Source organism: Staurois parvus, unplaced genomic scaffold, assembly GCF_062004578.1.
Source record: "Staurois parvus isolate SC_StPar_1 unplaced genomic scaffold, SC_StPar_1.0 ptg000014l, whole genome shotgun sequence".
Taxonomy (NCBI): Eukaryota; Metazoa; Chordata; class Amphibia; order Anura; family Ranidae; genus Staurois; species Staurois parvus.
Genome location: NW_028317810.1, coordinates 12,626,307 through 12,640,489, shown reverse-complemented (window position 1 = coordinate 12,640,489; position 14,183 = coordinate 12,626,307). Strand labels below are relative to the sequence as shown.

Below are 14,183 nucleotides of genomic sequence, written 5' to 3'. Positions count from 1 at the left end.
TTCTGCTGTTATAATAACAGTGGCAGAGGCTGGGAGAAAGAAGCTGATCTGAAATGACGTGACCGCGCATTCAGATGGAACAGTGGCTTGGTCTGGATAAGGACTGTGTTCTGCCATTTAGTGATGCCTAACATATACAAAGCCTTAACCTAGTGTAAAAACATATGTTCATTAATCCTTACATAACCAGGAGTGTTTGAAACCTAAATTTAGCTGCATTAGCTGTGTTGGTGGCCTTGACAACAACTCTCCTAATTTGCCCACTCAAAAATTTGTTATATTTTTTAAAGAACCTTTAAGGCGTTTGAATGGTATACTATTTTAATAAATAAGTACTTATTTTTATTTATACACTGCAAACTGGAATCAATTATTCTAATTAATGCATTTAACACACCACAGTCTATATATGTATATATTTTTTTAGCTAGAGTTTCTTTTGGTCTAATTTTAACAGCCCCTGCTGGCTGTCAGAGTGCCATACTCTGTGTCAGGCACATTGACAGTTAAGCCAGTGGGTTTGTTTTGTAAACCAACTCATGTGATCATTATGACTGAGAACCAGAACTGGTCTGTTTAGGAATCAGAATGGTTTTCAACTGGTACAGATTGCGGGCAGAAAGGAATAAAGTGCCTCCAGGACACTATTATAGTCAGAACTGGACCTTCTTGGCTGTTGCTATGCCATTAGCACAAGGTGAGGTAACCCTCATCAAACAATAATAATTCACATTTCATTGTTTTAAATGTTCTAAACTGATGTACAGTACAATCTGGATGCTAGCTAATGGGCTTTGAATTTTTCACATCATCAACATATTCTTTTCAGTATCTCATTAAATACGTCTGTTCTTGTTAATTTCCCAATATATTGTCATTAGAAGCACAAAAGCTTCAGAGCCTCAGATCTCTCTTTGAAAAAAAGTATCCATATACAGTATAGGAAGATGGCCATAGCTGTGCTTCAACCTAAAAATGTATTGTGTACAATCACAACAGATTGCACTGTCTTTGATGAAAGGGATTAATTTGGTAAATTATCTGTTTAGACAGGGCCAGGAATTAACCATTTTCTACGACTGTGACAATAAGTTACCAGTCTTTTTGCTGCCTTCCTGGGAATTAGCAATTAGAATGTACAACACCATCTTTAACTTGATGGGACCATTGTATGTTTTCAGTCTTCATAAATGTCTATGCCTTAGCTTAGAAAAATTAATGAGCAATGGACGAAGCTGGAGAAACTGCATATTATTAGACTCTGGCCTGGCTGCCTGCATGCTGGTTCTGATGGTGGAGGACCTCTCACTTGGATGCAGAACACTAGCCCAGATATTTTTGCCTCATCATGTAGATCTTGAGGGAGGGAAGCTGAAGAATTTTTACTTCCTGGGCATGTTCAACAACCCAGGAAGTTGTGGGAAATTAAGCTAAAAGATTGGGATTTAAAAAACAAACATACATACTTACCTAGGTGGATACAGCACTTGCCGATATTGCATCTTTCCTCCGCCGGGTCTTGACTGAGAACAAAGCATTCAAAGACTGATCGCTCAGTTCTTTGTCTTCAGTGAGCAGAGAGTCGATGACATGTCAGTCACTGCTCTGTGATGTGCCCCTCCTCACAGGAGTGCCAGGCTGTGGAGGGGGCAGGAGAGGCTGGCTCAGGCTCCCAGTGGTGTGCTGAGAAACTGAGCCAGCTGCGGGTCAGCAATCTGGGTGGATTCTGACTTTAAAGTTAGGATCTCTCCATATATTGAAAGAATTGAGAGGCAAAACATGGAGGGAAAAATCATTCACATGGACAAATGGACAAACAGCTGCTGAGCTTTCTAGATGATACCACAAGACTGAGTTACATATTGAGGATGAAAATGTTGTGCTCATCAAGTTCAGCCCAAAAAAATTCCTTTTTTTTTCCTTTGGCTTGATTTTCAGTATTCTCATGGGACCCTCCTTTAGCCACTGAACCACTGGCTAGACCAGCTAGCAACCATTTGCTTAGTCGCTGATATAAACTGAGTAGAATTTAAAGGATAAGTTCACCTTTTAACAAAAAATAATAAATGCACATTTTTCTGCAGGTAAAAAAATGTGCATTTATTATTTTTTGTTTGTGGAGCCTCTAAAGCTTTGCACCAGTGATCAGCACATCACTAATGCCATGCAGGCCTCCCCCTGACCTGTCAGTACATCTGCTTGCTCGTACATCCCGTGTGAGCAAGCAGATACTACTGACAGGAAGGTTCATTGAAAACTACAAGCTGACAACTGCAAAGGCTGCTGGGACCTGTAGTTTCCCCATTCACAGAACACTGTGAATGAATAGTTGGGAGGAGCCCCGCGTGGCCACTTTTTAAAAAATTGCGGGGAAATGGGGGGGGGGGGGGGGGTCAGATAATAAGTTATTATACCCTGAACATGGGTATAACATGTAACATGTTACAAAAGGTGAATTTATCTTTTAAACCTGCTGCCTGTAGACATTAGAGTTTCCCTTACACAATTCCAGCATGCAAAAGAAGGATATTGGATGACAGTCTACATTTATGGTTGCAGTAGTTCTTCTGCTCCCAATTACTGCTTAGACCACTGATTAAATTCCCAGAAAGGGAATTGCCTTCATTGACAGAGGCCGTCTTGGCTGGAGGCACTGCCAACTTTATTATCAAACCTACTCTTCCACTAAGCTATGGTTCTGCTTCTCCTATTTACCTACAGGTTTAGTGCAATATCCTTTTTTGGGGGGGGGGGGCATTTCTCATAGTCCACCCCTGCCCCCCCCAAAAAAGAGGGCTAGATCAGTGTAAAGCTTCACAAGGCTGCAATAAAGCATAGGCAGAAGTATGATTAAAAATACAATCTTTACATGTTGTATCTGAAACACATAGATGCCTTTAAAAACATTCTAGTTTAGGGGAAGGTATTGCTGAGTGTAATGTATTAACCTGATTTTCTCTGCTATCTTTCTTTCCCAGGAATATTTTTGGTGTCAAAGATTGCATTTTAAATAATGCCTTGACACAATATCTCTACATTAGAGACTCTGTCTCTTTGCATTAGCACTCAGTATATAGCCAATGAAGACTAATGCGAGCAGGCAGAGGATTACACAGTGTCATCCAAGCCCAAATCAGTCCACATAAAAGAGAACTGCTGACCAGATGCTGGGTTAAAGATGGTACCTGAGTCACAGTAGTAGGGAACAAGAAGGGGGAATTATACGTGGGAAAATAAGCCACAGAGAAGGGAAACTTGGGGTGCTTTTGTTCTACTTGCATTTGTAATTTAGAAAATAGTTTCTTTTTTTCCCCACAAGATCCTCTTTAGAGTTTAGTGTGCAATGTCCTCAAAGGGAAAATACATGTCCCTGTCAGGAGAGCAATAGTGAACTGGCTAGAAAAGTTGACTAGTCAATTACCTAGTTATGCTCTCCTTCAATAAAGATAAAGATAGTTGGATTGATTTACTAAAACTGGAAAGTGCAAAATCTGCATAGAAACCAATCAGTTTACAGGATTTATTGTCAAAGCTTAATTGCACATGCTGAAGTTAGAAGATGATTGGTTACCATGCACAGCTGCACCAGATTTTGCACTTCCCAGTTTTAGAAAATCAACCCTTGTGTTTTCTTTTCTGGCTATGATGAGAATGTAGAGGTGATAAAGTAGGCTCTTGGTCTCCTGTGTTGAGCAGGAGTGTTTATACTTCTCAAGGCATCTCAGCAGTTCACAATATCCTGTGCTGCACTACACACTTAGCACAGGTCATACTCTTTCTAGTCTTGTGAATACATTGAACCATATTTATTATCACAGATCTCTAAGCATGTCACCGATTAGAAACTCTACTGCGGTTAAAATTTCTGATAACTATAAATAAAGAAAGGAAAAATACGAAACTGGTTCAGATATATTTAGAATGTAGAGGGTGTGATGAGGCAGAAAAAGAGAATTGTTGTAACTCGGAGTTCCTTGGGACTTTGCCATCATTGGAACCACTGCTTAGCTGTCAAAATGGCACTTTTATACTCCATTGTTACAGCTGAGCAGAGACTGAAAAAGCTGCAAATCCACTGAGATTGTTGCATTTGGCTACCAGCAAAGGTGCAAATCTGTTGAGCTAGTTGTGCTATGCATAATAGAGACACTTCAAATTTTGATACATCTTTTAGGTACTTATAGTAAAATGTTTACTTTCTCAAGCATAATTGAGTAAAGTAGTTTGCAGTGTCTTCTTTGAAACTTTAGATGAACACATTTTCCTTCAGTCGAACGAGAAGGAAATATTGGTTTGTGATAAGACTGGACGCTGTGAAATGTAGAACTTTAGAAATTCTTCAGTAATACATAGAGCATTACATTAGGTCATTTCTTTCTTCGTTGCTTGAGTATGCACATTTATTGAGTCTTCCTAGGCTTCATTAGATTTCTGGTAAGTCACGGAAGGAACAGATATCTCTTTTTTCCTGCAAAATAAAATTATTTTTACATAATTCATTTTTTGTATATAGATCCCTTTCTTTGTTCTTCTCACTAATCAAAATGTAAGAAGTATAAATGAATGTAGCTAGTACACATACAAATATTTCCCTGTAGCTTGTGTTAATTGAGAATTCTAATATTGTGCAAGTAAATATTGTCTGGGGAAAAAAACTGTTGTCAAATTAGATGATTTATATTAAAAGTATTATGTGCATTCAAGAGAAAGTATGTGTTTTCTTCATGAAAAAAAAACAACCAAAAACCCCAAAAAACCAATTCTGTCTTCAAATAAAGACTGAAATACCCCCCAAAAAAAGAAATCCTTTGAGCTGAACAACTGACAGACAGCTGAATACTCTAACGCAGGGGTCTCCTAACTTTTTAAACAAAGGGCCAGTGTACTGTCCTTCAGACTTTAGGAGGGCCAGTGGCCCACTATGGCCAGTGAGTGTAGAAAATGCCTTGGCTTGTTGGTCAGTGGGAGCAAAAAATTTACACAGAACCTGTGGTCAGAAGGAGGAATAGTGCCCCATCATTGGTATCAGTGGAAAGAATAGAACCCCATCATTTGTGGCAGGAATAGTTCCCCATTGTTCATGTCAGTGGCAGGAATAGTGCCCCATCATTGAAAGTCGAAAGAATAGTGCCCCATTATTGGTGTCAGTGAAAAGAATAGGGCCCTATCCTTGGTGTCTGTAGGAGGAATACTGCAACACTGTTGGTATTAGTGGGAAGAATAGTGCCCCATTGTTGGTATTAGTGGGTGTGATAGTGCTCCATCTTTGATGTCAGTGAGAAGAATAATGTTCATACGTGGAAGAAAGTATGGCCCACCATTGGTGCTAGGGGAAGGAATATGGCCCCACTGTTAATGTCAGTGAGAGGAATTATGCCTCACTGTTGGTGTTTGTGGAAAGAATGGTGCATCATCAGTAGTGTCAGTAGGAGAAAATAATGCCTTGTATCAATGAGAGGCATAGTGCCCAAGGGCTACATAAAGGCAAGCAAAGGGCCGCACATAAAGGCAAGCAAAGGGCGGCACCTGTCAAGATTCATATTTCTGTCTATCTTTTGTTAAAATTTACAAACAAGCATAGTCCTGTCTTGCGGGACAGGAGGTCAATTTTTGGTTTGTTTTTGCTGCAGTAATGATTACCAATCTTCTCTCTCCCACAGCCTGAGAAACAGTAAAAAGGAGAAGCAGCACACTGAAGGGTTCACCTCTGTCACTTTTCTTTCTCCTCCCATCAGCATGTTTCTTTTAGCACATGAGTACTACAGCACAACTGACTGGAACGTTGTGTTGCTTTTCCTCTTCCATTCTGAGGCCTGCTGCATAGAGACTGTGAGAGGCTGATGCTATGTCAAATTCAGGTAATTAAACTGTTTGCAATTAAAAAATATATATCCAGTCAGAGATGGGGCACACTTCACAGGAGGTAACTTATTTTGCTGGGTAAATATACAGAAATATTTTATGGTCATACTTCCTCTTTAAAGATGTAATAATGAATACAGATCTACATTATTTGTACTTTTATATATCCGCTTGAAGTCCAGGTTTGAAAGGAACCTGCACTGATGAAGTACAGAGAGTGTTGCTGATCCTCCCTTCTAAAATACTAGTTGCTTGGCTGTCAGATCAGGAATTTTAAATTCATTCTGATTATCGTGATATGCATGCTTGTTCCAAAGTCAGTGTCTTGGAAAGGACCAAAGCCAGAGACAGAAAGGTGTCAGCAATGGCAGCCTCCTTATTCCTCTCACTATACATTATAAGCATAAGTGTTTTAGACTTTTTTAGGACCTTGCTGTAAAGCTAGAGCATATTGCTGGCATGATAGCATTCTTTCAGTGATTTCAAGCATACACAGCTCTGATTATTATAATTATTCGGAAATAATTATTATTGAGATTAATATTACGATATATATAAAGAGGAAAAATTACAAACTTGCAAATGTAAGGTCCTTAACCTGACGATTCAATAATCACGGACTCCTGTTATTGCTAAAAAATATATTCTTTTAAATATGTAACATGCTGCTGCAATGCCAGTTGCAGGATGTCTCAGCAGACACAAGATGGCAGTGTCCTGCACTCAGTGGCACTCTCACTCTGGGAGGGGAAAAAGCCTCATGGACTTTGTATGCTGCTTCGCAGGACTTTGTTAGAGAGGGGAGTGCCAGAGGACTACATTTCCCAGAGGAGCTGGCGTGGTGCTGGGACTGATATATACAGATGCCCAGGAGACTGAAAAGGATGTGAGGGGGGAGAGAACTGGAGAGCAGAAGTGGAGAGAAAGCTGTGTGGGCTGCCAGAGTACCAGACCAGGCTGAAGAGAGAGAGAGAGGAGAGGAGCCAGGAGGGATCCCTGACCACCAGCATTGCCAGAAAGAAACATCCTGTCGTCAGGCGACTCAGAGTGCTGCGACAGAACCGAGAGCTGTGGTGGGGACTGGAGAACTGCTGGGGGCCCTCACCTGAGAGAGAGACTGCCAGGACCTGCTGGAAGCCACAGATCGGATGAGAGAGTTCGATACACCCGCCAAATAAGTGAACACTGACACTCCTTTCCAATTTGTCACTTTCCTGCGCACAGTTGTGGATATTGCATATAGTTAACACGTGTTGCGGCCTAGTTCCCCTAGCCACTTTTATTATTTGCAGCATGGTTCAGTCATCGGAACTGACCGCAGTGCACGCCTTCTGCAGGCCAAACAACATCATTGTTCCCTTAACCATCGGCCTACCCTTTTAAAGAAACATCTACCACCATTGCCATTAGTTACTGCATCCCACAGAGGAGTTGCCCTTTGCCAGCAAGTGCTTCTGCCAATGTCTGACACTTTTTTTCCTGGAGTTTGCAGCTTGCTTGGTGCATTGAAGGGACACCGCCCAAGTCAAGTGCCACTTGGGGGAATAGTATTTTTTCCTCCTTTTTTTCCCTTGTATTAATCCTTTTGAGGGACTGCCATTTTTGTCTCTTCCCACTTAAAAGGTCTGGATCGTTGTATTTCACCAACTGGGCCCCAACATGCGCACAGAAGATCCCTCCCTGCATTTAAAGGGATGTTGACTACCCTAATTAAAGGAGTTCCTATTTCAGATTTAAACCTTGCCATCAGATCCGGAGGGCCCAAAGTGAGATAGTTCCATCTTTGTTAGCTTCCTTGCTCACTTGGGACTAGAAGCACCTCAGATTTAAGGTTTTGGGTTAACTTCTGAATAGCAGGCCTGTCAGCACTGATTGAGATTTTGCTGTATGTGTTGTTTTCTTTGCTTAGAGTTACTAAGAATGGCAATTGCCAGTACGTACACATATACCACTTGATGCTGTTTGATTTAGCTCCAAGTTTAATATAAACATCATATCAGTTCACTCCAATCTGTGTGTGAGTCATTCTCTGGTGATAATTTACTCTGGTCAGAAGATTACTGTGTTGTCAGCAGGGGTTGGGCTTTCAGAGAGGGGTCCAAAGTAACAGGGAGCCCAAAAATAACTCTGTGACTCCTAAGGGGGTAATGCTACAAATAAATAATTTTGTCACTCACAGTTTTAATCTTACCGTTCAAAATAGCCTTCAAAATCCTATTTTTGTACATTTAGGCTCCATGCAAACTGGCTCAAAAAAATGCTGCTCCTAGAGAAGTTTAGTGTTTTGCCTGTAGAAGCAACTACAGTAATGTTATCCTATATGTCCATGCACATAAGGTAGTCTAGAGGCTCTTTTTTAAGCTCAGCATTTAGAGGCAAAAAAACCCTTCTGTTTTGCATTTTTGAGAGTGTTTTTCTGGCAGTAATTCTAGTACAAAAAAACACTCAAAATTAGCATTTTTTTTTCTGCCAAGAGCACTGGCGTTTTTTTAAGTCAATGTGAATGGAGCCTTACTCAAGCAATTTGGAGTAACTTCATGGTTCTGGCCCTACAGCTAAACTACGACATTGGTGGACCAAAACAGATTGATTATGAGTCTCAAATGTTTTAAATTTGTGTACAAGGTCAAATAAAAGTCTGTTGTTTTAGAGGTGTTTTAAGCCTTTACAAAGAAAGGAAATGTAGCTGCTAGAGATTTTGGAAGACTTCCAACCATATTCATTGCACCATGCTCCTTCTACAAGCTATTTTTCCTTGGTGCAGCTGAGTTTGTGATAAAATATTTATGTAAGATTTTGTATCAACTGTCAAACACATTCTAAAGCCTCATGAGCATGTTGACATATTCTTTTTAATGAAATATGTTAATATACCCCTTAGCTAGTCTAGCTTAGTTCTCCTGAATTCCTTCCCCGATTACACCTTTGGAAGATTATGCTCAGCCAATTATGACACTGTTAGTCTTCTGAAATGATGTCTACTGCCTTGTTTGCTCTTTTTATGTAATTATAACAATGCAAGCAGCATAAAAGGTGTGTGATAAACTTACATAATCACTGAAAGTAACATCAAACTTCCAAAATGTAATTTAACAACAGCTAACATGCAGTAAATAGATGGAGATTCACTGTATGGAATGTAAAGTTGGTAGAGGAGGCAAGCATAAACTGGTATAGGAAGTGGGGCTTAATATAATTCCTCAAATATGTCCTTTAAATCTGTAGCCTTAGTTTTACACCCTCTGAAGGCTACTTGCAAGCGTACTATTATCAAGAACAGGACAGAATCTCTATTAAGGAACAGTGCCTCCATTGAGTTAAGTCTTGTGGATAACAAGTGGAGTCCCAATTAAAAAAAATGTAACACTTATATAAGGCAATCATGGATCCACAACATATTGTATTTTAAAATCCAAGTACTGGATAATAGGAACAAGTAACCTCTAGCGAACAAATTTTACATATTTACATATTATATTACATATAATGATAATAATATCCTAACACATTCTTCCCCCTTCTCTTTTGGGAGCCCTTGATGAATATTAACTTTATTCATATATCTTATATATATATTGACCTTTATGTCCCCACGGTTGGATTAGGGGTTTTCACTTCTCTCCCACCCCTCCTCCTTTTCCCTGCCCCTTCCTTTCTCCATTTCACCCAACCCCCCCATTTCCTTTATTTCTTTTTCCCCGTACTCCCCAATTGTATAAGGTTTTAATTCAGCATTCATTGTGTTATCTTATGATATGTTATGTTTATCATAGCGCTATGTACTCTCATTTTGATTATTATCACTTTCCTGCCCGGCCTATAGCAGACTGACAGCCAGGCGGGACACTCGCCATTGTGACTGGGTGTTATATGACGTCCTGTCAAAACGAGCCGCTCACGTGGCCACGCAGCAGCGCGATCTGTCACCAGATGTGTCCACGGGACACAGCCGATGACATATCACTACATCGGCCCGTTGCCACTGTCATGTGACTGCTGTGACCAATCACAGCAGATCACATGTCAATTGTATACAATGGATGGCTTCCTGTCATGCCATCCATTGTATACAATTATGTTGTTAGCTATGACTGGTCAAGGCAGTCACATGATACAGACAGGGCCAATCACAGCCCATCTGTATCATGTGATCAGCTTTGCCCAATCACAGCTAATCACAACAAAAGACTGAATGAGTCAGTTTCATTCAGTAACAGTGATTGTAAATATCAATGAAATAAATTGTTATTAGCAATCATAATGTGTTAAAAATAAAAAAAATCCTGATCACTTGCCCAGAGTAGTTCAATGTTACTATGGTAACATTGTATTGCTTTGGTCACAGTGTGCTGAAAAATAAAATAGTAAAATAAAGAAAAATGTAATAATGAAAAAAAAAAAGAAACATTAAAAAAAAATATAAATGCAATTATTATTATTATTTACACCAAAGAAATGTAGCAGAATACATTTTGGCCTAAATTTATGAAGAAATGTTATTTATTTGCAAAATTTTATAACAGAAATAAAGAAAAGTGCATTTTTTTTTAAAAGGTTCAGGTGTTTTTTGTTGCAGTGTTACATGACCGCGCAATTGTCATTCAAAGTGCGACAGCGCTAAAAGCTGAAAATTGGCCTGGCAGGAAGGGGGTAAAAGTGCCCGGTATTGAAGTGGTTAATACAGTGTATTTTTTTTCTTACTCATGTATTCATATGTTATTGTTCTAATTGAATATGCTTATATATGTCTTGTTTGCATTGTAAAATTTTGTATAAAAAAAAAGAAAAAACCCTTTACATATTCTCCAAAAATGAACATTAATACTACATTGTACAGTCCTTATAGCATGTCTCAGTGAGGGGATACTGCATCAGTCCTTTTCCTGTGCATGCATTAAATACTTCTGTCTGAGCCTTGGGGATAAGTGATCCACTTTTCTCTAGCTGTCTGTTCAAGTGCTATCATAGGGGTGTACCCAATAATGCCTTGAGATGAGAAGTAGCACTTGATGACTTCATCACAAGATGCAAGAGGACACAGCGACTGTGAGGTTTTTTCATGTGCAGGATGAAAAAAATTGTTTTGTTTCAATCCATCACTCAAATAATTTTGTTCAGTTAAATTAGTTTAATTCATTTTCAGAATTCGTTTAGTTTCGGTTCATTTATTCGTTTTTTAATTTGACTGAATAAAAAAGTATAGAGTCAGCTTTTGAATTTCAAATTTCGGAAGACCATTATATTCTTTCTATTCCATCCTATTGGTTTTTCTATTCTATTCCTTTTTGTCTGTTCTATTTTATTCTATTCTTTTATTTTCTATTCTGTTATAGTCTTCTGTTTTTCTCTCTTTGATTCTATTATTTTATTTTATTTTCAATTCTGTTCCTTTTTTTCTATTCTATTTCTTTATTTTCTATTCTATTTTATTGTATTCTTTTATTTTCTATTCTATTATGTTCTGTTTTACTCTTTTCTATTCTATTCTTTAATTTTTTATTCTAGTCAATTCTATTGCTTTATTTTCTATTTTATTTTATTATGTTCTTTTATTTTCTATTACATTCTATTCTGTTTACTCTGTTCTTTTCTATGTTATTCTATAATTTTTTATTCTATTCTGTTCTTTTCAATATTTGAATTTTGAAAGATGGCTATATTCTTTCTATTTTATTTTATGGTATTCTATTCAAATCTATTATTTTTGTTTTCCTATTTTATTATATTTCTTTATTTTCTATTCTATTATATTCTATTTTGTTTTATTCTATTCTTTTCTAAATTCAAATTTCGGAAGACGGCTATATTCTAGCTCTAACTAACACAGTCATTGAAGGAAATCAGCAATATTCAGCAACATGTTTATATTCCAAATTTGTTTTTGAATTTGATTTTGTTTTCAAATTTGATTCAAATTGGAATTTCAGCTGAAATTCAATTTTGTTATTTTGATGTAATTTAAATTTGTTACTAATGTATATTGAAAAAAAATTTAAATTCGAAACAAAACAAAACGCACATGTCTACTGCTGATTGGCTTAGCAAATAACAGCACAGAGCCCTGTGTTTACTAATAACTGTGCACAAAGCAATGATGTGGCTGTTTTTTCTCCCTGCAAAGCATGGAGAAAATACAGCCACATATATATTAGTAACTGCAGCAATTATTACATACATTACACTTGTTAGGCACACAATTACCCCTTGATTACCCCTTGATGTTAACCCCTTGATTACCCCTTAATGTTAACCCCTTTGCAGTCACTGTAATTAGCACAGTGACAGTGTACAGTATTAACACTTATCACTGTATTAGTGTCACTATTGATGTCAGTGTCAGTTAGTCAGTTAGTGTCCCTCCAAGCCTGCATCAGCTAGATCCAGATTGCCAGCTATACTATCACAGTCCTATTATAAGTTGCAGATCACCACCATAACCAGTGTAGCATTATAGCTGTGTACATTACAGTAGAAATGCCATAATTTGTAGACGCTATAACTTTTGCACAAACCAATAATACACAGGTGAAACTCGAAAAATTAGAATATCGTGCAAAAGTTCATTTATTTCAGTAATGCAACTTAAAAGGTGAAACTAATATATGAGAGAGACTCATTACATGCAAAGCAAGATAGTTCAAGCTGTGATTTGTCATAATTGTGATGAATATGGCTTACAGCTCAACCCCAAATCCACAATCTCAGAAAATGAGAATATTATGAAAAGGTGCAATATTCTCGGCTCAAAGTGTCCCACTCTAATCAGCTAATTAAGCCATAACACCTGTAAAGGGTTCCTGAGCCTTTAAATGGTCTCTCAGTCTGGTTCAGTAGGAATCACAATCATGGGGAAGACTGCTGACCTGACAGTTGTGCAGAAAACCATCATTGACACCCTCCATAGGGAGGGAAAGCCTCAAAAGGTAATTGCAAAAGAAGTTGGGTGTTCGCAAAGTGCTGTATCAAAGCACATTAATAGAAAGTTATGTGGAAGGGAAAAGTGTGGAAGAAAAAGGTGCACAAGCAGCAGGAGAGGATTGTCAGGAAAAGGCCTTTCAAAAGTGTTGGGGACTTTTACAAGGAGTGGACTGCGGCTGGAGTCAGTGCATCAAGAGCCACCACACACAGACGGATCCTGGGCATGGGCTTCAAATGTCGTATTCCTCTTTTCAAGCCGCTCCTGAACAACAAACAACGTCACAAGTGTCTTAGCTGGGCTAAAGAAAAACTGCATGGGTATCTGAAAAAGGTGATCCAATATGGCCCCCACGCCGGAAATTACGTCACCACGTTCCCGGCAGTTCCTCCCCTTCCGGGAACGTGGTGACGTAATTTCTGGCGTGGGGGCCATATTGGATCACCTTTTTCAGATACCCATGCAGTACACCCATAGCATGTGGTAGATGAGCTGAAGACAAGAAGATTGCTATGTGAGTGGGCATTTTTATTTGGATTATTTACTTAATAAACCGGTTACACTATGGAGCGTCTCTGTTTGTATTTTACTATGATCCTGGGAGGAGCTGGCTGCTAGTTGGTTGAAGGCTGGAGACGCTTGCCATCATTGAGGGGAACCCTGGGAAGAGTCTGTCCTTGTAGGATCGGTTGATCCCCAAAGCGAGCTGGCCCTTTGGGGTCTAAGTAAGGAGGTGAGGGGGCATTCTGGCTATTGGAGGATTGTCACTTGTGAATCACCCACACAGCACGACAACTGCATGAGAGTGAAGTGGGAGTACCACTATATGTGTTGTTATTTTTGGGACTATTTAACCATTTGTCCACAGTTGGTTTGCACATTTGTGTGTCATTTCACAGTATTGTGTTACGGTTAATATTTCACTATGTGCACTGTATATTCCCAGTGAGAGGGGATTCACGTATTACACAATTATTTATTAATCATTATACATTTATATTTATTTATATGTGGATCTCCCTGATGTGGATATCAGGGGGACTGAATATTATGTACTAAGTGGGTTTATTTTGATCACCATTCATTTACTTATTTATTTATTATTTAGTGTTGTCAGCGCTGCACTGTGATATTTATTGGTTTATTCACTTATTGGGTATAAGGTTAGTGTCAGCAGCTTTGAGGTTAGGACTCCATTTAAGCGCAGGAGGATCCTCGTTATATCTATCTCATATATTAGTTTCACCTTTTAAGTTGCATTACTGAAATAAATGAACTTTTGCACGATATTCTAATTTTTCAAGTTTCACCTGTACACTTATTGGGATTTTTTTTTTTTTACCAAAGACATGTAGCAGAATACACTTTGGCCTAAATTAACAAAGAAATTATTTTTTTATTTATT

The 14,183-nt window shown here is 38.5% G+C and overlaps 1 protein-coding gene across 1 annotated transcript in view; it reads right to left on the bottom strand.

Annotated features, from left to right (window-relative positions):
• Nucleotides 1-303: 303 nt before the first annotated feature.
• Nucleotides 304-14,183, bottom strand: part of SUSD2 (sushi domain containing 2) — a 271,052-nt gene continuing 257,172 nt past the window's right edge. The window contains exon 27 of the mRNA XM_089677367.1: nt 304-4,468. Within this exon, the coding sequence (XP_089533493.1) occupies nt 4,414-4,468 (55 nt within the window). The 3' untranslated portion in view covers nt 304-4,413. The remainder of the gene's footprint in view (nt 4,469-14,183) is intronic.